This window comes from Phoenix dactylifera, chromosome 9, assembly GCF_009389715.1.
Source record: "Phoenix dactylifera cultivar Barhee BC4 chromosome 9, palm_55x_up_171113_PBpolish2nd_filt_p, whole genome shotgun sequence".
In the NCBI taxonomy this organism is placed as follows: Eukaryota; Viridiplantae; Streptophyta; class Magnoliopsida; order Arecales; family Arecaceae; genus Phoenix; species Phoenix dactylifera.
In genome coordinates this window covers 10321120-10342760 of record NC_052400.1, presented here as the reverse complement: position 1 = coordinate 10342760, position 21641 = coordinate 10321120, and the positions used below count along the sequence as shown (strand labels likewise).

General features: G+C 38.2%; 2 protein-coding genes across 5 annotated transcripts in view; one reads left to right on the top strand and one right to left on the bottom strand.

The window, feature by feature from the left end:
- Positions 1 to 789: 789 nt before the first annotated feature.
- LOC103705759 (protein NRT1/ PTR FAMILY 2.13-like) lies at positions 790 to 7224 on the bottom strand. The gene is made up of 4 exons (XM_039129987.1): positions 6757 to 7224; positions 5621 to 5838; positions 3508 to 4088; positions 790 to 2023 (listed from the first exon to the last, which is right to left on the bottom strand). The coding sequence occupies exons 1-4, from the start codon at positions 6911 to 6913 to the stop codon at positions 1201 to 1203; spliced, it is 1779 nt and encodes a 592-aa protein (XP_038985915.1). The 5' UTR covers positions 6914 to 7224; the 3' UTR covers positions 790 to 1200.
- A 5646-nt stretch (positions 7225 to 12870) lies between these two features.
- LOC103705698 (MAP3K epsilon protein kinase 1-like) overlaps positions 12871 to 21641 on the top strand; it is a 35074-nt gene continuing 26303 nt past the window's right edge. Inside the window, exons 1-7 of one of the 4 annotated variants that reach the window (XM_008789516.4) lie at positions 12871 to 13147; positions 13227 to 13337; positions 13433 to 13567; positions 17492 to 17512; positions 18748 to 18821; positions 18952 to 19042; positions 19123 to 19206. In XM_008789516.4, the coding sequence (XP_008787738.2) occupies positions 13278 to 13337; positions 13433 to 13567; positions 17492 to 17512; positions 18748 to 18821; positions 18952 to 19042; positions 19123 to 19206 (465 nt within the window). In that variant the 5' untranslated portion in view covers positions 12871 to 13147; positions 13227 to 13277. Of the gene's footprint in view, positions 13148 to 13226; positions 13338 to 13432; positions 13568 to 16309; positions 16365 to 17491; positions 17513 to 18747; positions 18822 to 18951; positions 19043 to 19122; positions 19207 to 21641 lie in introns of those variants that run through there. The other 3 variants (XM_008789517.4, XM_039129986.1, XM_026804113.2) reach the window with 3 other exon arrangements.

Sequence of the window (21641 nt, the reverse complement as noted above, 5' to 3'; positions counted from 1 at the left end):
CGGTTAGGACAATGACAAGAACTGTGGAAGGTCAAGAGGCTTTGGGTTGTCAATTCTTCCACAGAACATGAAGCTAACCGTCTTGAAGCCAAAGATGCCATGGATGGAAAGGTAAAAATATATGTTGCCTGTAGTTCAGTGGGTTGGCTTTGTTGAAGAAACCCACTGTATGTACAAACAAATCAATCGATGTGGTGGTAAAGTTCTGAATTAATTCTGTTTTGCAGGCATTATTAAGGCTCTGCTCTTGCAAGTTCCGTGGAAGACCAGTTATAGTTCTTGACTTCCCCGGTAGATGAATCCACTAATTAAAAAGTTTTGACTCTACAATCAGCAAAACAACTTTAAGCTGCTTCTGTATTCACCACTTATACAGCTGCCAAGGAGAAAGCTGAAGTCAAGGAACTATTTGGAATGACAAATGTCACTACAATGGTTTAAAAATTCTTATCCACAACAGTGAAAAGCATTTGTGAGTAATTTTTAAACATTAAAGCGAAATATGCCTCTACTTCTAAATTTTTATTTTCTGTTAATACCTTGAATTATCTTTTATCAGTTTTTTTTTCAGTAGAATCTTTTATCAGATTCTACGAGTTCGATTCAACCTAGATTTTGTTGTGTCTTGTAGACTTTCCACATGCTACTGGTATGGAAATGATGCAGTAGCCAAAGATTATTTTCTTTGTATCTTTTTGGGTTTTTTTTTTTTTACTGATATTCTTTTATGGAATGCTGTAATGTATGTATGGTGCATTCATGTCACATGCATAGCTCATTGGACTACCATTTTTCCACTTTAAAATGATATATTCTCAATAGATTACATAGCTGCTATTGGAGCAATATATCTGACCCACATGAAGCACTTGCAGCCCTCTATTACGATTCTCTTCTTAGAGCGAGATCATATCTGGTCTGACCCTTTCTTGGCAAACTTCAGAATATTTCTCCTTGGACCTGGCTTTTTCCTCAAATAATTTTATGTCACTGCTCCATCACACATTGAATCCATGAAATTCCCTGCATATTGTTATTGGATTGCTCAGAAAGTTTTAACTTCAATGAAGCTTTAGTTGCATATTGTATCATCATCATTACAAACACCTCTACATCCTTTCATCACTAACTTCTGCCATTTTCTAAATAATGCTTCAACTCCCCTCTCATATATATAGACCATACCCATGTCCCAAAGATTTATTCTTTTACGGATGACAAGCCCTTGTAACGGTAGTAATGGGCACACACAAGGAAATAAAGCACATTCACCACTCCCATGATAGCTATGACATAGTAGTAGTAATCCACTCTACCGATATTAATGTTGTTGTCCAGCCAGCTTGCCCGACCGCCGCCGCCGGTGATTTTCTTGACGACGCTCACTAAAAAGCTGCTCAAATAGTTAGCCCCAGCCAGGCTGCAGAAGAATAGAGAACCTGCTAAGGTTTGCATGTGTTCAGGGAATTGCCTGTTGTAAAACTCCACTTGTCCTACTGCATTGAAGCCCTCCGCAATGGCAGTTAAAATAAGCTGCGGCGAAAGCCACAGGACCGACATTTGCATAGCCCTGCCATGAGACAAAGCTAAGTCTCTTCTTTTACGTTCCACCAAGGCTGCAACCACCATGGATAAGCTAGAGATGACCAGTCCAATTCCTTGTCTTTGGAGAAGGGTGATCCCGGTCTCAATTTTTGTGATTCTTCTAGCCATGGGGACAAAAACCTTGTCATAGATAGGGAGGAACAAGGCTAGAGCAAGCAAATTGATGGTGACAACAGATCCTGGAGGAATTTGGAAATGTGAACCAAGGTGTCTGTCCATCTTCATGGCTTGTAACACTAAGAAAGTCCACTGCTGAGCCATTGCCACAAAGCATATGATGCCAGAAAACCATATTGGCACGATACGCATTAAGCATTTTACCTCCTCAATCTGCTGGATACTGCAAAGCCTCCATGAATTTATTGTACCATCTGGTTTTATCTCGCCATCGCATTTAACTGCAGCTTTGTTAAGGAACCTGATGATGGATAACATTACCGAACAACACCATTTCTCTCCTCATTAGATTGATAATATAAATTTATATTGTTGATCAATACACAAGTGTGTTTCTTTATTTATGACTTCATATGTGATAAGAGTTAGGTATTTATCATGCTTTTGTTGAATTTTATCGACACATATTTAAGCTCATATTTTCCATAGATCGACATTTCTTATTCAATTTTTTTACATGAGATTAATATGGTCCAGATTGAACTTTTAAGGCTTTTTTTTGGCACTTTTGAATGGTTTGATTAAATTTAATTGAAGATTTGTGAGTATTGTTGGGATTTCAAATGAGATTGAATCTGCCAGGCTGAGAATTTAGAATGAGGTTCGTTAGAGTTTTATGAGGTCATTATAGAACTTAGAACTCGATTAAAGATTTATTGAAAAAGAAGAAGTGCGAAAAAATACTATGTCAGAGGTTTGTAGTATCATTGTTGTTATTTATGTTTATTAGCAACTGTAGTTATTTTTAATGTCTATAGCATTTAGAGTAAAATAGACAGAATCCTCTGTGTATGTAACTGAAAAATCTTGTGAGACTCCCACCATCTAGTAGGTCTACTAGGTTGGGCTCCTAATCAGTGACTCACCCTATGAGTTTTCCCATATTTTTATATGAATCATATAATGTTAGAAAACATGATGTACTAGCAATGTCTTTATGATATTGTAAAACATGGTGTCCACCTTTTCGTGTGGACTATAATATGACTCCTATCTAATAAGAAAAAAGAAAAGGGCAAGAATTTTATTGTGGTTAGATCAACAATTTACTTACATAATGCATTGGATGTCATGCATCAGAGTGTGTCCCCTTCTTTTTGTGCATGTAATTTTAGCGCCTATGTTATCGTAATAGCAATAGTTGCATGGATAACTATATAGAGGCATTCTCAAAGTTTATACTATAAAATATGGTTATTTAAGAAGAAGAGAATGCAGGAATTAATGCATCAATTTAAGGGACCATACATAGTTTCTTGATTTAAAGGGAGAAAAAAATTGAAAAGTAAAAGGCCCATCGAACTCAGCTAAATGTCATGGATTTTTCTGCTAATCAGAGTTGATAGGCTCTTGCCTATTAGACATGAAACCTATTGGGTGTTGGCTAGTAGAAAAACACCACATGTTAGCATAGTCATACAAGATGTATATATGTTTCCATACCGATGATTCGTATTAGTATATTTTATTTATGTAATACCGGAATAAGAGATGAGAATAAGATTTTTTTTCTTCAAATCTAATTATTGTGCCTTGAAGATCTCCAGTGAAAGCATGATGGAAGAGATTAAGACTTTATTTGGGATTAGTAAAGGACGAGTGAGGAGGAAGATGGGAGCTACCTTATTCTCACTAGTGACTTCTACTATGAAAGCTATATAGCATTGATTTTAGACTTAAGCTTATTTAATGCTCACTAGGATGAGTGGAGGGACATAGAGTTACCTGAATTGCAAACTTAGCGGAAGCTTCATGATTCGGGCACTTGGAGTAGGAGGGTTATATAGCACTGATTCTTGCTGCTGAGCATCATCAGGAAATGGGAGCTCAAGTTTTCGCTTCTTGAATGAGGCAACAAAAACTCGAGCAATTCCAGAGAAGACACTCCCCTCAGGGGGCACATAGACATATAATCTAGTGCCCATAAAGAACAAAATTATTGAGAGGAGCATGAGGACTGTTGGTATGCCAAAGCCAATGGACCAGCTGATGCTATTTTGGATATAAACAACAACAGTCACAGAGATCATAAAGGCAGCAGTAGTGGTGCCATAGTACCAATTGAAGTAACTATTGATGCCCCTTAACCCTTGCTCTGATGTCTGGTCGAATTGATCGACACCGAAGGGCAAGCTGCATGGCCGTATACCCCCGGCGCCAAGAACTAAGAAGCTCAAGGAGATGAACAAGATGCTCAGTTTTGCTTTGGATGGCCTCATGCATTGCCCTACTTGGTGGGCCAATTGGCTACAACTTTGTCTTTGCAGTTGTGGAATTGAAGCAGAGAGAGTCAAGGCCAGCATTCCCTGAACATAATTAGCCATAAGGAGATAAGAATTTCTATTCATAAATTTTGCTACATGCTGCTATTTCAAAGCATAAGCCATCAAAAGTAATATAGATTAGAAATCTCATATATCTGTAAACATGAATTAGCCTATAACATACAATTCATTCTTCTTCTTTTTCTTTTTTTTTTTTGAGAAATTCTGTAGGAGAACCACCTCTAGGATTTGTACTTGATATATATCAAAAGAGAGGGAGGGTGCCAACTAGCTAATAATATAAGACTACTTAGATGCTAGTTGTCATATCGGTGTGTCAAATGGGATAATTGGATGAGGATGCCAACAGGTTGACTCAGTGAAGATACCAAGTGTTGGATACCAGTTACCTGGTTTGGATGCATTATTTGTCTTCACATACTCTCATCAGCTACTAAACAATGTTGCTTAGGAAAAATAGTATGTTATTGTGAGGCTTAATGTACATGCACATATGTAGATGAATGTATATGTGAATGTGTATATATAAATATTGATTAAACTACAAAGATTAGCTTAATATTCTAACTACTAAGGCTCCGTTTGGGGGAGTTGTTGGCAGTAGAGCTTTTGAAAGTAGAATTTTCTGAAGTGGAACTTTTATAAAAAATTGTTTGTTGTTTAGTAACTACATTTTTAAAGTGTTGTACCACTTTAATATATATTTGGTAAACAAACTAACAAAGTACTTTTAGTATGACAAAATAATTTTAAAAGACATTACATTATATTATGCAACAGAGCATAATAAAATATAATATATATTAATACATGAATATATAATATAGTATAATATTAGTGTAATGTAATATGATATTATTATAATAGAGTAATATAATATTATTATAATATAGTAATGTAATATTGTATACTATAGAATAATAATTTAATATAATATTAAATTATTTAACACAACATATCAATGTATTATGATATAACATAATATTATATTATATTTATAGTATAATACAATAAAAATATAAAAATATTATAATTATTAGCGTAAATTAATTTCTCATAGTATAACAAATTTTTAGTTGTGTGATAAAATTGGTTAAACAATTATTAAAGAGACGTTTTGTGTAATTATTATAATTTATCATGGGTATTTTGGTCAAAAAAATAGCTTTCCGACCGGGCCTAAAACTGATTTTTCGGAAAGCTTCAAAATGGTGCTTTTTTCAAAAAGCTGTTTTTAGCTTTTTGAGAAAGCTAAAACAGCTTTCTAAAATTTTTACCAAATACTCTTATTTTATCTAATAGTACTTTTGGAGGGTCAGAAAGTACTTTTTTACCTCCAAAAGCTTCCCCAAATGGGGCCTAAGATTAGCTGAAAACATGTGTACATTTGTATATCAAGAAAAATGAAAAATAAACTAACAAAAGAAAAAGAAGAACAAGAACAAGAATTGGAACCTCTGATCTGGTCATCTGTAAATAGTTTTGAGTTCAACTCACAATTAACCAAGTCGAATTCAAGCTACTACTCATGACAAGATTTGGCGAGTTCTTACCAAGAGAGATGCAAAACAGCCATAGGCTAGGGTTCGGAATCTCCCCCAATAAGCATCAGAAATGAAGGCACCTATCAGTGGTGCAAAGTTGGTTGTCCCAAAGAAGATGTTTGTCAAGTTTGCTGCCTCCACCTGCTCCATGTTGAAATGGCTTACCAGGTATACCGTCAGATTTGCTGTTAGCCCAATTGTTGCCACCTTCTCACATGCTTCATTCCCTGCAGAGGAAAAAAAGCATACATATGCAAGAGCCCCAAAACAATTTTTTTTTTTAACAAAATATAAGTGTAAAAGGCATTAAACTCTTCGTGTACAGGATCGAAAATATTACAACTCTACAAATCTCCCAAGAGACTCAGGCTCATAATCTACTCGGGTTCGCAGACCAGCCACCTGCGATAAGCTCATTAGATCTTAGACAAACCAAGTTCAATATAGAATTATAAAAAATCTCCAAGTTCTACTAATCTAAACTGCTTATACAATTTTTTTCAATTTATTTTGTACTTTTTTTGCTTTTTTCAAAGAAAAGGATGGGATGCTATGGGATTTAAAGCCAAAAGAAACTAGAAGTAAGAATTTTTTTTTAAAAAAAAAAAATCGCAAACTTATTAACATCTAACCCAAAACTATATGAAGATCATGTGAACTTCACCCACAGGTCATGTTCAGCTTAATTGGTAAAGTCGAAGATGTGCCAAGCTTGATCTTGCCCTTTAGGATCAAAATCAGTTTCACGTCAAACCTGTGTATATCATGGTTCACCAAGGTTTGGATACACACACACACACACATATATAATTTTTGGATACATATTTACAAGGAATTCTTGAAATCAACCAATCAACAGCTTACATTAAGATCCTTTGACTGTTTTAACGTACGGTTGACGGGTTCTATTCACTGTACAAGGCAGTAGTTAATTTTGAGCTTGAACTGCATGTGTTTGCATTAAACTCCATCCTACCTCGATCTAAACTTGCTTGGTCTAAGAGTATCACGCTGTTAGAAATAGGCTCACCAAGCTTAGGCTCAATCTATAGGAAATTAACGACTGAGATATAATCACGAGAGAGAGAGAGAGAGAGAGAGAGAGAGAGAGAGAAAGGAGGAGGGAGAGAGTGTGAGAGAGAGACCTATGACGTAAGGCATGCATTGCCATCCTCTGGGCTTCCTGCCGACCACCTCCCGGTTGGCTTCTTCCACCTCCACGGGTTCAGCCGACGGCGATGCAGTGAAGGAGGCGCATTTCCTGTACATCATCAGTCGTAGCCACCAGTACTTCATCATCATCGATTCTCTCTCTCTCTCTCTCTCTCTCTCTCTCTCTCTCTCTCTCTCTCTGTGTGTGTTGATACCTCCAAATCCTGCTGGCCTGCTAGCTATCACCTTGGCAGTCCTTTGGAATCAACACCCTCAGGCTCTAAATAAAAAGAGTGATGATTCTGCTGATGAGTGAAGCCAAAAGAGCCAATGATGGCGGAGGACCACTTCAGTCATGCGCATGGTCATGATCTGAAACCCTTGCCTTCCGATATGGCGGATTTCTTTTTCCACCCAAATTGACTACTTGTGGATTCTTTATGCTGACTATTCCTTTATCAGCTCAAGTCGGGCAAACCTTCTTTATCCCTTTGATGATCACTCTGTACCGGGAAATTAGAGGTCAGTTCTAACAGCATGGTGATTTTTGTCCTCTTCTTGCTCAATGGATTGTACTCTAGGGCAGGTCTTGCCAGGACGTACATTAACTCTAACAGTGAAAGGAAACGAATCCAAAGACCCATTTAATGGCATCCTTACAAACTATAGGGTTGTTGGGAATAAGGTTCCAAAAGCCCATTAAGAGCCATCTGTAAGAGAGGGGCCTGCAAAATATGGTTGTCATTGTAAGAGAGCCATTGTGACTCTGATATGTCGACCTGTGCACTCGAAGCTTCAAATGACTTTTTTTTTTTTTTTACTTTTTACTTTTGACATGAAACGAGGTTATCGTTGTCGCACATCTCTCAAAGGAGGAGCGACATGGATGCTCCCATGACTCCTTTGCATGCCTAAAAAGTAATGGCATGGCCTAGATTCGTTGCATGGAATGTTGCCGACCAAACCGGCCGACCAATAACAGCATACCATATTTGCTTGAATCAACCTACATTAAAACAGTTAAAATTTATTTAAAAATACAGTTATAGCTGCATATATTTATGAAGCACGTTGTTAGACTGTTATAGCTCGTGCTGCATATTTGAACATTTATGCCACGTTTGATGGTTGCGTCCATATTTTTTTGCCAATGGCTTCACCTCTTCCTTCTATATATATGAACAAGGTGCAGGATTTCCGAGGACCTTCAGGTGTGTTTATTTTCTTACTGCATTTCATCTTCTACATATAGCTCGTAATCTCATATCTCCAATGTTTCACTAAAACTTGGTCAGACTTAAGCATCAGAGGATCCTCTGCTAGATCAAGTTCGGCAACTTTCAGTATATTTTTTTTCTGCTGGCAGGTTGGACCTCTAATTCTGGACAAACTATTCGAGCAGTCTAGTCACCAGTTCATCCTGCTCTAACGGGCTAGATTCTGCCAACCACAGTAACCTTATGATGGCAGACCCTCCCATTCTACGTTTAATGTCTTCATAGGACGTTTTTTTACCGGATTGTTTTCTTCTTGTTTTGTTTAGTTTCCCGCTAAAAGAACTCTTATACTCTTATGTGATGAGGTTGTGGGCTGGGTTATTTGCTTCCTATCTACAAAGTAACATCCGTTATTTGCTTTAAATAATGACCATTATAATAAGCCAACGACTAAATGATGGCAGTTATTTAAGTAAGTATTATTTTTTCCAATGAAATCAATAATTATTATCCTAAATCGTTGCAACTTTTTCTCATTAGTCTGGTGTCCGTGGATAAATAATGCACCCTATTTTACTTGTCATCGGGAGACCGAGGTAAACATAGCACTCTGATTTAAGGTTTTTTTCTTATTTCACACATGCAGTTGTCTCCTTCCAGTATCTAGGACAATTTAGCCGGCCGTTACTCCAAAATTCTATAATCTTGTTATACGTTTACATTGCTGGAATCTTATATACTCGAATGCTTCGGTTGGGTCAAGTAGGGGGTGGTGTGGAGAGAAGGTCACACATGTGGACATTAGTTTTCATTGGAGCGCTATAAACCTAACAGCTTAGATCCATTTGCGAGTGTCATTGTAATATTGTTCTAACAACAATGGTTCAATTTGGCTAGGGTTAATGTGGATTTAAGATTCAAAGTTTGGACAGGATTTTCTGAGATACGACTTATGCACTACAGAGTGCAATACCATAAATACCAGTCTCCTTCACCCTTGAGACGGGCTGTGAATCGTGCTAAAAAATAATTGGACATATTTCCAACATAAATGAAAGCCACTTGAGAACGATATATGTTGACTATGCACAATGGTACAAAATTCTGTGATACAAAAATTGCACCATATAAGATCCATACTTTTTAAAAACCAACCCAGATATTATCTAGTCCAAGGGCGGCCCAATACATTTGGGGGCCTAAGGCGAATCCAATAAATGAGGCCTTTTTTTTTAATAATAAATTTTTTAATAAATATAACATACTTAAAAAATGATATGAAAATAGATAGCTATTAAGTACACTATTTCAACGAAGATGCATGAATCTAACAAAAACAGACAAGAAATCTTTTTAATTTAATATAATTCTTCAATGGGAGCACAGAAAAATAATTACCCTAAAAGAAGGGCCATGAAACTGATTAAATAACTGAGATAATGCTTGACAATACTGTTTACCCCCGTCAAGCAAGTGCAGAATAGAAAAAGGTCAGCTCATGGCACTTCATGGCCAAGGTAAAAAAAAGAATTTGTCCAGAAAGGGGCCTCCTTATAAAAGAAAGTAGGGGCATTATGGGAAATTCACTCCATCTAATTAATAAAAGTCCCATCCCACCATCTCCCCTTCAAGTGAGTACCCAAGCAGCGACTGCAACATCACACAGCAGCCATTGAACCCCCTCCCTCCTTTTCTCTCTGTACCACCCAAGAGGGAAGAGGGAAGAAGAAACCGAGAGGAGAAAATTAAAAGAATCTCCACCCTCCTCCAAGAAGTCCATTTTCAATCTCCCTTTCTTCCTGATGGCCCGGCTGGGTCAGGAGTAATGTGAGGGAAGGAAAACCAAGACCAAAACCAAAAAAGAGAAGGGATGAAAGATGAGAGTGGCTTCAGGCGTGTATCAAGCCAACCAAATCCCTTTCTTCCTGATGGCCCACTGCCCAGGCCGGCGCTCAGCTACGACTCTAGCTATTGGAGACGGATGGAAAAGGCAGAAGGCTACAGATTAAATAAAAAAAAAAAACTATGCAGTGGGGACCGTGGGATGGGGGCCTTTCATGGGTCGGGGGCCTTAGGCGACCGCCTAAGTCGCCTAAGGCCCGAGCCGGCCCTGATCTAGGCACATCCAAATTAAAATCATCTAGATCAATCCCATAATCTAACTTGGTCCAAGCAAAGATCGATCTTTTGAGGTTTCATCCAAACTTTTTTTTTTTTTTAAAAAAAAGAAAGAAGAAAGAGGATGAGAGTCGTATCCTCTCTTCTCTAGGAGCATGTGTGGTACAGGTCCTGTCTTCCCTAATAATTTCTTATCCATCTTATCCTATTCCTAGGGCCTAGGAACATAAGGCTTAGCAGCAACAAAATTTAAGATATGCTTAAAAAACTCAACATACGTAAATAAGAGTTAATTAGAAGAATCTTTTTATGTATGAATAGAAAGAAGATAAGGTAACCAAGCATGGAGCTTTTCTGCTGGTCCTTTTAAATTGCCATTGGCCTCAGTTCTAGAAAGTGGAGCAATCTCCAAAATTTATGGCCCGCGATTCCTTCCTCTCCCTCCAAATCACAAGCCTACCCCCTCCCCTCCCCCTCGTCCCTTTCCTCTAATTAGTGTTGGTCCCCTCTATTGGATTTTGACCCATATGACTAATCGTGGGTGATTACTAGATGATTATAGTAACCACTTTCAGAAAAGTTATAACTTCCTTATCCTTGATGGAAGGATAAACTCATGGATCTCACCCTCTGCCTATAAAAAAGAAATACAGAAATCAGTCTCCATCGCGGGTGTTATTAACAGGGGTCAAGAGGGAGAAACAAGTTTGATTGATTAGATTATTCAATGGATCCAAGTACGCTATTCTTCTATGATTGTTTATGATCCTAATTATAGTTTACACCCTCATCACCAGATTTATCAAATCATTCTTCATTAATGTGCAGCATTAGTTACCTTACACTCCTTCACCTTGCTTTATTCATAATTGTTCTTGATATTGCTTATCGCATGTAACTTTTAACCTTAGCACTCATGGCACTACAATCTTGAATTATATTAGACACTGGTTAAACAAAATCTTCATGCATGATTTGTTCGATGAATGAATTAAATATAAATAGCGTTAATATTGTAATTACACAATTCAATACCAATCCAAACAAACTATACCTAAATTTAGAATTTGTATGGTATATGTATAGTCATAGCTTCGTACTAATTGATAAAATGTTATAGATTGATTCTTTGAAAGGTGAATTAACCCATGCTTGAAATTAGATCCGATTTGTTTTTTTTTCCATTATTATTGTTCATTTAGAAATTTTTCTTAATGAACACTTTTGTAGAAGTTATGCAACAAGAAGCACTTCATCTTACATATTGTTTGGAATCACATAACAAAAAAATAAAATTTTGTGATTCCTTACATACAAGTATCATTGCAAGCGGGTTTGATCAAAATTTGGTTCAAATTAACTAGTGTTAACCTAATTTTATTTTTATCCCGTACTCTTGTTATAAATTGGAAATTGTAAGGCACTTGTTCTTCTCATCTTAGGATTAAGATGTATTAGGATTCACTCTACACTTCAATAGAACAATTTCAATGCAATAAGTTGTCATATGCTTGATTCCTGGAGACCAAGATCGTGAAGTAGCACTCTTTTTTATTTAAATCGCCTAACCTTCATCTCAAGCTTCTTCAAATTATAAAGTTTTATATTTAGAATTTCCAACGCTTGCCTCCCATTCTAGAAAATATATTCTGAAAATACAACCATACCGAGCAACCAAGGTAGAACTTAAAATATTACAATATCAAATTAAGATAGAAACCAAATTTCCCAATCTTCATCAAAACAAGCTCGTCAAAATTTTAAATTTAAAACCAATATTACCAATATATTTTTGCTGCCCTCATCTTCCATTCTTTTGAAAACAATTCTTCGAAGAGCCGCCATTAGGGGTGCAAATGGGTCAGGTCGGGTCGGATCTACCGTTACAATTTTTGACCCAACGGATCATTTAGAGTCGGATCGGGTCCATGTATAACTTGGGCTCAACTCAAAAAATTCGGGTCCGGTTCGAGTTAACCCATCCATGACTTTAGAACTTGTTTGCACCTTCATGGGCTGCGGCCCGCGAGCTCAAATAATTTTATTGATTCAGGTCGGATCGGATCGGATCGTAGGATTGAAAATCTAAAATTACTCAAATTTCAAGTGGATCGGATTGGGTTTGAATTTAATAAACCTAAATCTAACATAAAAAATATAATAGATCTAATTTTAGGACTCGATCTGACCTGGCCCGGCTCCATGGGTCTTCCAACATGGGTTGAGTTGGGTTGTGGGTCAATTTGGCCCATTTGCAGGACGGCTCATTATATTAAACATTCAGTACACAAGTTGTTAGATTACATTTTTAATATGTATCCACAGCATCTCTGAATGCTTGCGTTTTTTGAAAAGAATACACCATGTACGATTGCATTCATTACTTTTTATTTTGATATTCTCAATGATCGCACGAATCTTGACCACCCCATCGTAGGCTATTTTATAAGGCATATTGACGGTTGGCGAAGTGTTCGGATTGTATCCTTCGCGCGAAAGAATTGGTTGATCTTCTTTCGCGACGTCAACCACTGGATCACTCCTCACGCAGATCTCAAAGCAGTCCAAATTTTTTCATCCGCCTTCACAGATCTCGAAGTAGATATTGCGCGATTCAACGGTTTACGTCGCGAAAGAAGGTGAATCATTCTTTCGCGCGAAAGATACAACCCGAACCAGTTGGCGAAAGGTAAACGCGGACAGCTGTCCATCATCTGGCAGCATATTTCGCTGTGCCGTTCTTTGCTTTCCTAACTCGAGCCCGTCGCTTAAACAACCGTCGTCCTTGAAAATCCGAGACCCCGCGGAGGAGAGCGAGAGACCCGAGCCCCGATCTCTCCCCGAACCCCATCCCCCCTGGGGAAGCCCCGCCGAGGACTTAAATCCCCTCCCAATCTCCCGGCTCCCTACTCGACGAACCCTAACCCTAACCCTAATCCCTCGCCCTCGTCGCGCATCGATTTCGCTCTACTCAGCCTCCCCTCGCCCTTTTTCACCACTCCCCTCTCCTTGAAGATCCAAGAAATTGCAGCGAGTTCTACCAATGCAGGTGATTTTGCGCATTTCCTCGTTTCCCCATCAGAACGTTTCGATCATTTTGTTTCGAATGTCTTCCTCCACTGTGACAGGGTCGGGAGGAGTCCAATTCTAGGGTTTGAAGCAATCTCGAGGACTCGAAGATGTCGCGGCAGGCAGCCGCCTCTCATTTCCACAAATCGAAGACGCTTGATAACAAATATGTGAGTGTTCTGGCGCGATTCTCCCAAAATTTGGCTCCCCCCATCCCCCGCGTTCTTTTGTGGGTTCATGTGCATTTGGTTTGTTGGTGATTCAGATGCTCGGAGATGAGATTGGGAAGGGAGCGTACGGGCGCGTGTATAAAGGTTTGGACTTGGAGAATGGAGACTTTGTGGCGATTAAGCAGGTCTCGTTGGAGAATATCCCCCAAGAAGATCTTAACATCATAATGGTAAGTGCTTTCTCCGTCTTTTGAAGTGCTGGTTTGTAATCATCTTCAACTTGTTAGCATGTCACAAATGTATATTCCTATTGTGATGCTTTTTTAAATCATCTCTATTAATGCGATAGCTAGAAAGCGAGGCTATATGTTTGTCCTCTATCCCACATTTTTATTCTCTTTTCTTTTCTTGTTTCTTTTTTATTTTTTTGGCAAGAGCTTAGCTTAGAGTGACGTTACAATTCCACAATCTTCTGCCAGAATGCAGCCTCCCATTGCTTTCGACCACATGTCCCACTACGTTACGATGTTGGTTGGATTTCAAGGTACTTTGTACCTCATTTGGAATAGGATAGGTTGACCCCTTGCTGCAATGATCTGCAGTTGAGAATATGGACTTCCTGTGGTGTCACTTGCCATGGGCTTCTAGTAGCTTGTGTGGGCTTCTTGAAGTGACCCTCTTCAAAAAGGTGCTTGCCACTTGTTTGAGACAATTTTTTTTAATGGTATTATGTTACATTAGTAAATAGGTGCAATCAAGGTTCGCTGTACCGATCGGTACCGGTCGGTATCGAGCGTACCGTACCCGTACCGATGGGTACCGGTATCGGTACACCAATGTCGGTACGTCTGGCGTACCGCATACCGTACCGTACCAACACTCGGTATGCCTATACTAGTGCGGCACCGGTACGGGGTTCGGTACCGGTACGGCGAACCTTGGGTGCAATAGATATTTTGTTTCTGGATTATGTTTTGGCCGTTCCACTTGACGCCAAAATTTTTGAACCTTGATGACAAAAGTCTGAGAAGACAAAAAGTGAGTTTTTTGATGAATAAGGACTTAAACTCCAAAATGACATTAAATCCTTGATATACATGGAAAGATCTTGTTATATAGAAAGAATTTGAAGCATGTTTCAACATACGATCCAATTATATGTGTATTTTATGGCTATTTAGTAAACTTCAATTCAATTATATGTGTATTTTATGGATATTTAGTAAACTTTTAATTAGTTTACTAGTGCACTCTTATAGTAACATATGTGTATGTGTGTGTGTGTGAACTTTAAGCACCAAAATTATAAGCTACCATGTGAGACATTAATGAAAATAAAAGAAGTATTGAACATGAAGCTACGAGAACATAATCTGTAATGGATAGTACTGTACTCATAATTCGTGCTCTCCATAATAATGCACGGTGCTGTAAAAGTTGGTTGCTTGGACCACCTAGACTGAGGTCTGCTCTTGGCTGCACCTCATAGATCTTGGCGAGCCTATATGTAATCTGATTCCCTAGCAGTTATCCGGGTGGTCTGTTAGGCCAATATAGGTTAGGTGACACGTGGACAAGATGAGCCAGTTTTGGTAACAGGTCTGGGGCGAGTTAGGTCATGTTGGCTACACAAAATTCAATGGGTTGTTTTATGAAAACCTCCTCCTGAGACTTCGTGCGCTCTATGCCATGCCCTAACATGAAAGAACAGAGCAGAGAATAAAAAAAGGAAGAGGAGGGTGCTGCATTTGTGCATCTAATCGATGGCCGACGAGACTCTGGTAGGAAGGTGGGAGAGGGGGGGGGGGGGCGATGGATAGTGAATGCAGAGGAAACATTACTATCTTAGTCTTAGCAAGTCTTTTTCAATTTTTCATTCTCTACCTCTTGTTTTTTTAATCATCCTTCTTTTTCTCCATCTCCTACCTCCTAACTCCATCACATTACTCAGTATACTCGACAAGGCAAATTTCTTCACCGAACCATGCTGTTCCCTTGATAATTAAGGTAAAAGGCGACCCTTGTGGATTGCTGAGGAGCTAATGTGGCTTAATAGGGTGGAGCTGTAATATAGAGACGATAGCAACAAGATTGAAATTGGTTTTTGTTTTCCAGATATGCAGATTTACTCAAATCTTTATTTTACTCCAAATGTTTATATTGAGAATGTGTGGCATAAATTGAACAATCAAGGTGTGTTCTCAAGCCCATAGGAAGAGAGATGGAGGAGTAGTAGGAAGAGTAATGATAAAAACTAGGAAAAACTTAAATTTCATGAAAATTTCAGAGAGATCTGAATGCTCTGAAGTTTAGCCTACCCTGTATATATTGGTCATTATGGTTCAAGCCATAAGAAACTAAGGCATAACTGAAACTTGTTTTAACTAGGCTATCCTTGTTCTCAGATCATGTTTTTGACTGAAGGAAGATTGTTGTGTTGTGAATCTTGTTTTAACCTTTGTAGGCCTTGATAAATTTGTCTAAATTTAAGCATTTTTTTCCTTATAATATGGTGAAAAGATAGATCAAACTGTGACACCTAAAATCACGCATAATTTAGTTGAGATTGACACCGGATTTCTACTTATGGCTCTAGAAAGCTATGGTTGTAATTAAATATCATAATCAGAAAACTGAAATTTTAAAAAAAATCTAACAAAGATTTATCCAGATCTTTTTGATTACTGTTTGCTATATCCAGTCCTTCAGTTGTGTGGATCTTTCCATACATCAATATGTTGTGCAGATTCATACAACTTTAGATTCTAACCATCTGATGTTGAAGGCCGCTTAGGATTTCCTCGATGTCAAATGATTGGATGGCTGTTCTAATCTTTTGTTGTAAATTACGAATCACTTGATTTGTTGCTGAAGGAAGCGGATCATATGATCATTTGAATCAACGTCAAAGGAATCCGGAAACTTGTGCTTGATCCTGATTCTCTGTTTATAGCATGACCTTAGCGGCATGCACCTTGTGCGCTTTGGTTCTTCATCAGTCTGACTATTGACCTTTCAAGATGCCAGGTGGTTCTTCATCATTAGCATTTTGACCAGTACATCTATAATCATTACATTTTTGCGCATTGAATCTTCAATTAAGGTCTTTCAATGTGGTAGATCTCCATATTTTAAATCTTCGTCTGCAAGTGTGTTTTTTCCCTCACTGCAAGGAAAGATAGAATAGTTGAAATTCGAAGAACTTCTATCATCTTCATTGATGCGACAGTTCATCAAATGCCAATCAAGATTTTCTTTTATATTGTTGAAAAGTGGTCCATATGTTGACATGCTGCTCATGTTTTTGAAGTTACAGCATGGCTTGTTTCCCTCAGAATTGCCATCACATGTTAGGATCTTGCTACTTGCACCCCAAATTAGTATGGAGATATTTAATATGATTGATCTCCACAAGGCTTTTGTTTGAAATTTATTTTTGAATTTGAAACTTTTCTTAAGTTATACTTTTAGATTTTTAAGAAGAAAACATGTGGGAAAGAACTTAAATCTAAGGTGACTTCTCAAGGCAAGAAGAGAAGTAAAGAATAAAGAAAAAAGAGGGAGAACAAGCAAACAGCTTTTGTTAGTTTTCCAAGAACAGATATGTTCTCTTACGGGAAGGCCTGGCTAACATATATGTCAGTCATAGAACTGAAATCCTATAAAACCAGGACTTTGTCTGAACCAACTTTGAATATCTAATCTGATTTTAGTTTTTTGCATCGTATCATAAGCCAGTTTGGATGAACCTCTTGTGATTCTAGTGTTTATGGCGGGTAGGTCTCTTTTCATCAGGACACTGCAAAACCTTAATAGAACCCTTAACATTGGGAACTATAAAACCTTAATAGAGATCAAACAGTTTGCTGTAGACTGATTTAATTCCTCCTTTGTGTTGGTTGCTCTATATCCTACAATTATTTCTATTCATGTTTAGGCTTTATTATTTGCATCTTTAATTTGTTTTGTATAATTAGAGTATAATGTCATGCCAATGATGTTTTTTGGGTTATTAAGCAATGCTGATCTGTTCTACATTTAAGAATTGTTTGTTATTTTAATGCTTATTACTTGGGTTCTTCTAATGTTTCTCACAAACCTCCTTTTCCTTTTCTTCCAAACTCCTTGGTGTGGTGGGCACATTCTTACTTCAGCAAGAAATTGATCTACTAAAGGTAATCCATTTAGTGCAGTCTTTTCTGGCATTGCACTCGTCAATTCCATTATCATGCATTTATTTTTATTGTGTTGCTTAGATATATTCTTACATATTTGGCATTTGTTTATATGTTTGAAGTAGCAAAGCTTCAAATAATAGTTTATCGAACCAGGTGCGGTTCACCTCGTACCGAACCAAATCGGCGCGGAACTGGCACGATTTGGCTGATATTTTAAAACAATGCCACGAACTGCTCTGAACCGGGCGGTTCAGAGCGGAACTGGGTGGTTCAGAGCGGAACCGGTTCGCCTCCCTTCCAGAAGGCTTGAATTTATGATCCACCGAACCGGTACCGTACCAAACCGGCAACATACCGAATCGGTATAGGTCCTAGTACCGATTTGGATAACCTTTCAAACAATCTTTAACATGAGATTTTGGTGTGATGGTTCAACACAGGTAAATAACTAGCACTAAGGGAAGTGGAAACCTTATATTTCAATGTTAGAAAATGGAAAGCTTCTGGATGTCTGGATTCATTATACTGCATATTGCCTCATGTTTATATGTCAATGCTGCCAAACTATTTATATTTTTTAAACAAAATTGGAGAAATCGGTATCGGGCACCGTATTGGTTCTCTGGTGGGACGACTCGGTTCGGGCCATGCCGGGCTCGTATCGAGAGGGACCGTGGGAGAGAGGAAAAGAGAGAGAGATCGAGCCTGGAGGGAGGGCCGGAGGTGGGTGGCGGACGTCGATGGAGTGCCGGAGGAGGCCGGCTTCTACCGCAGGAAGCGCGGCCGCTGAAACAGGGGCCAACCGCGACCTTAAAAAATTTGCAATTTTTAAGTGAAGTCGGTAAATCGCTTGCCGACTTCACTTAAAAATTGTGATTTGTCGACTTCACTTATAAATCACAATTTTTTTTAAGGCCACGGCCGGACTCTGTTTCGTCCCGTGGCCGAGGCCGGCCTCTGCTGGCACTCCGCCGGCGTCCCGCCTTCTCTTCTTGCCTCCCCCGCTAGCCCTATCTTTCTTTCTCCTTCTCTGGCTCTGGCAACGGATTCCGTTTTTTTGCCAGAATCGTACCGGTGAGCCACCGGTATGATTCGGGACGGCCGGAACCACCCTGCTCTTAAATGCTTCTAAATTCCAGCTGACTGGAGAGAGCAACAATGCAAAAAATTGTTTCGGATACTGCAGGATGCTTCTTCATATTCCTAATTTAAGCTGTTGATATTTTTTGCAGAATCTTAACCACAAAAACATTGTGAAGTATCTTGGATCTTTGAAGACAAAGACCCATCTGCACATCATTCTTGAGTACTGCCCTCTCTTCCCTTGTGTATTTTATCACTTGTTGCAGCAATTCATCAGTATTATCTGATATTAATAAAACAAGTAACATTTTACAAGGTGCATATTTTTCATTCATTTAGTGTGGTCAATATAGGTATGTGGAAAATGGCTCACTTGCTAACATTATCAAGCCCAACAAATTCGGTCCATTTCCTGAATCATTGGTAGCTGTTTACATTGCTCAGGTGTGTGTACTGCAGTATATTTCTTGTTTAATCCTGCTTGATTAATCCTCATACCTGAATGCATTTCTAATGATGCACAGGTTTTGGAAGGTTTGGTCTATCTGCATGAGCAAGGTGTAATCCATAGAGATATCAAGGGTGCAAATATTTTGACCACCAAGGAGGTAACTTTGAACTCAACTTAGATTGTCTCGATTATGTAGGTGATCCTTTTGACTTCCTTTTCAAAACATGTCCTATTCAATTCTCTTTTCAATTAGGGATTTATTTCTTTCTTAATATGTTAATTGCTTGATGTTTTTTGATATTTGCATCTATTTGTCTTGCACCTCTTCTATATCTGTTTGTAAAAATAATCTATTATAAAAAATTACTTAGTTTGTTTCCTAAGTTGATTATTTTTGGGTGTAAAAATTTTGTATAAATTGTTTCATCTTGGACTTTTCTTACTCCGGATTTCTTTATTACTTAGTCGAAGTTTATGACACTCTTTCATCTATCGACCTATTTGTCTTTGCACATGACACACAAATAGACATAACCTATCTATATCCATCTGTCAATTATCGTGAGTAGTTAATTTTATTTTATAGGAATCCTCATCCCTCAGCAGGATTTCATCTCTCTCTCTCTCTCTATATATATATATCTATTTGTGTGTATGTCTATATATACAGCATCATATCTACTGCTAACTGTACGCGTGCTGATAACATATGCATATATGTAAATATACATATATATGCATATATATATATATATATATATATATATATATATTTGCAATATAGACAAACATATATATGTGTATGTGTGTGTATAGTTGTATATATATAGATATATATGCGTGAGTATATGTACACTGACACACATCGATACACACACGCTGACACACATCGGTACACACACTGACACAAACACACATGCTGACACGTATCAATACACACACGCTGACACAGACACACATATACATATAGATGTGTATATATAAAAATTTTTATATATGTATGTGTGTATGCGTATATATGTATATGTATCTATTTATGTATACCTATTTAATGTATGTGTATAATATATGTGCACAAGACATGTTCTTATGTAATATATTTATGTATGACTTTATTTGTTCATGAGATTTTGCTGACATTGTTATGCCTTGTGCCAAAATGCATGCTTAGCTATCCAAAATGATGCTCCGTAATGTACATCATGTTTTATATATTTCAGACCTATGTGAACGAAAATTCAGGTGGCTTGGGCACTTTCTAACCATTGATCAGAGGGAATTATTTGTCTTGTTTAGGATTAACATTTTGTTGCTGTGACCTCTCAATGTGTAGGTTACAGGTATCCCATATTATCATCACCCAAGCATTTTTCCTCAAGATAGAGTTTGAAAGTTTGATTTGAAGAGAATACATAGCCGAAAAATAAAAATTATGCACTCGGATATCATGTTAGATTTCTTGGGCAATTAACATGGAAGCGCTAGAAAACTATCCACTTTGCTTGTTGTGAAAGTATTCTGAGGTTTTGAGAAAGAGAGATGGAATGGAATGTGAGTGCATGAGAGAGTAATAGTCAGACAAAAATAAGGCACACAAAGGGCCGATGGACATAGGCAATGCCCTTTTGCTGTAGAGAGAGAAGAAGCATAAGGAACAAGAAGAGAAGAGTGGAGGTAGATTCCATGAAAATTCTATTAGTCAATTGAAACAAGTCGATTCCAAATGGAACCCTTCCAAGATTCAACTAGAAAGAGATAACCTGGCCCAAAAAGTAAAAGGATATTTAGGACCACTCTACTACAAAATCCCTGAATGGGATCTCTCACTTTGAATCTGTTGGCTCTTAGGAGGTTTGGCATGGTCCAATTGATCATAGTACCTGCCAGCTGTATCTAGCACTGTATCATCGACCCATTCCTCACTTTCCTATAGGGGTGCTATCCGGTTAGGCCGAGTCCAAGTACCTCCTCACTAGGACCTGTGCCCACTACATATCCTTGGACCCATGCCCAACCAACAGGCTTACAAGTCCGATCGGGCTTGGTTGAGGTCTAGGTAGGACATAGGTTTGGTTACTGCAGGTACTAGTGATTCCTTATTTTATAGGAGGAAAGGGACCCACCAAGGTTGTGCACATCTTCTTTTCCTTAGTACTAGGAGGGGACAGGTCACATTAGTGAGGGCCTCCTCTTTTTGTACCTGCTAATCCATAGGAATGATGGTGGGCCTAGTAAGAGCCTGCCTTCTCTTCACCCTTTTGTTTAAATATAAGAAGAAGAGGGCTAACAGTTGGTGCAATTCCGGTTGTGTGCGGGTCGCCATGCCGCGAGTCACATTTTCTTGATGGTTTCAGTATATTCCCTTGAAATTTCTGGACATATGTGGTAGGGGTGTCAAGGGAGGCTGACAACCCACTAACCCAATCTGAATCTGACTCGAAACGTAGGGTTTAGGTATGAAAAAAGATTCAATAAGCTATTAGGTTGGGTTGAGGTTCCAAAATTGAGCCTGAAGGCTTATTGGGTTGGGTTTGGATTTAGGAAGATCCATATCTGAAAACTCAAAACCTGACCTGAATATTTATATATACA

Bases quoted from the DNA above. Each gene is read 5' to 3' on its own strand.
- LOC103705759 (XM_039129987.1), bottom strand. From the start codon at position 6,913: ATGATGATGAAGTACTGGTGGCTACGACTGATGATGTACAGGAAATGC. The intron at 5,839-6,756 runs GTCTCTCTCTCA...TTTCCTCTGCAG, and splicing joins ATGCATGCCTTACGTCATAG to GGAATGAAGCATGTGAGAAG. The intron at 2,024-3,507 runs GTAACTCTATGT...ATCCATCATCAG, and splicing joins CCGCTAAGTTTGCAATTCAG to GTTCCTTAACAAAGCTGCAG.